Source organism: Octopus bimaculoides, chromosome 14 (genome assembly GCF_001194135.2).
Source record: "Octopus bimaculoides isolate UCB-OBI-ISO-001 chromosome 14, ASM119413v2, whole genome shotgun sequence".
Classification (NCBI taxonomy): Eukaryota; Metazoa; Mollusca; class Cephalopoda; order Octopoda; family Octopodidae; genus Octopus; species Octopus bimaculoides.
In genome coordinates this window covers 54012723-54014364 of record NC_068994.1, presented here as the reverse complement: position 1 = coordinate 54014364, position 1642 = coordinate 54012723, and the positions used below count along the sequence as shown (strand labels likewise).

The 1642-nt window shown below is 38.6% G+C and overlaps 1 protein-coding gene across 1 annotated transcript in view; it reads left to right on the top strand.

The window, feature by feature from the left end:
• The window catches only part of LOC106867710 (condensin complex subunit 2), a 20423-nt gene that overhangs the window by 17721 nt on the left and 1060 nt on the right, over positions 1-1642 (top strand). The window contains exon 16 of the mRNA XM_014912670.2: positions 937-1041. Within this exon, the coding sequence (XP_014768156.2) occupies positions 937-1041 (105 nt within the window). The remainder of the gene's footprint in view (positions 1-936; positions 1042-1642) is intronic.

The window sequence follows — 1642 nt, the reverse complement described above, 5'->3', positions numbered from 1 at the left end:
TTGCAATATTGCTGAGCTTCATAAAATTGGAATTCAGTTTAACCCTTTCATTACCAACCTGGCTGAAACAGGTTCTGGCTCTGAGTACAAATGTCTTGTTTTCAAAAGTCCTGAATTAAAATCTTCCACCAAACCTTAGTCACGATTTATGTTCCTAGAGCTAGCTTAATGATAACTAAATTCTTTTTTTATATTTAAAGTAATTGAAAGAAACACAGAGCACCTCAACATAAATATGGTAACAAAAGGGTTAAAATATATAATAGAGAAACAATTCTTAACCCTTTTGATACCAATCCGGTTGGTTAATTCCATGCTTGTCACTCTGTGACGTTACTTCAGTTGAGACAGCATTTCGTTTTGAGCTGGTCAGCCTACTCTCTGTCAGTTGCTCTCACTGACTAACTTTTCCCTGAAGGCTGCTAGAATTTATAAGAAAGCAAGAAGCAACCAAAAGAATGGATATTTTGTGGGGTCCATTGTTATCTCAATTCACTTCTCTACTGCAGACAAGAGGTTAGAAGGGTCAAGTGGGGGAAATACATAAATCGGCTTAGTAAAGCCATCTAGTAAATGTAACTGCTGTCACTATTGTTTTCTCTATGTGAAAAGTGCTGTTGAAATGTTAAAGGAAATTGGTAGATTCAGGTTCGAATCTACTCTATGCCTAAATGAAGCCACTACAAGTTCAATACCTGGCTGCATGTTGTGTCCTTGAGTAAGACATTTAGAAATCACTAAGATACCTTCTATTTTCTTTTCCCTTATGTTTTAGCATAGCTCTGTAGCGTTTTAATGTTCACTACCACACCATCTTATTGTCTTCATAATGTATTCCACATAACTCAGTAGTGTTTTAGTGCTCACTATAAGGTACCACACTGTCTCATTGTTCCCTTTCACATGATACCTCTAACATCTCTCTCTCTCCGTCAGGTGGCCAAAATCAACATCAATTATGCAAAAACAGCGAAAAAGATAGATGTCCGTCGCCTTAAGGAATCCATGTGGAAGCTACTGTCATCAACTTCAGAAAACAAAGTACGATTCCTATTCTTCATTGTTGTTGTTGTTGTTATTGTTAAGTATCTTTTCTGTTCTGAATTCAGATTTAGCTAGAGTGGACTCTACTGTTCATCTCCTTAGGGCTGGTGTGATAAAGTACCGATGAATTAATGCGGCTGATTTAATCAAGTACGCATTGGTGCAGGGATGACTGTGTAGTCAAGGAGTTTGCTTTGTAACTGCATGGTTTCAGGTTCAATCCCACTGTGTGACACCTTGGGCAAAGTATCTTTTACTATAGCCCCAGGTTGATCAAAGCCATTGTGAGTGGATTTGGTAGAGGGAAACTGAAAGAAGCCCATTGTGTTTCCTTGTTTTTGGCCCCCACTTTTGCTTGACAACTTGTATTGGTGTGTTTATGTCTCTGTAACTTAGCGGTTCGGCAAAAGAGACTGATAGAATAAGTACCAGGCTTAAAAAGATAAGTCCTGGGGTTGAGTCATTCAACTAAAAATTCTCCAAGGCAGTGCCCCAGCTTGGCCACTGTCTAATGACTGAAATAAGTGTTATCATCGTCATCATTAATGTCACCATCATGACCAACCTGACACCATGAAAGTCATGACCCACAAATACC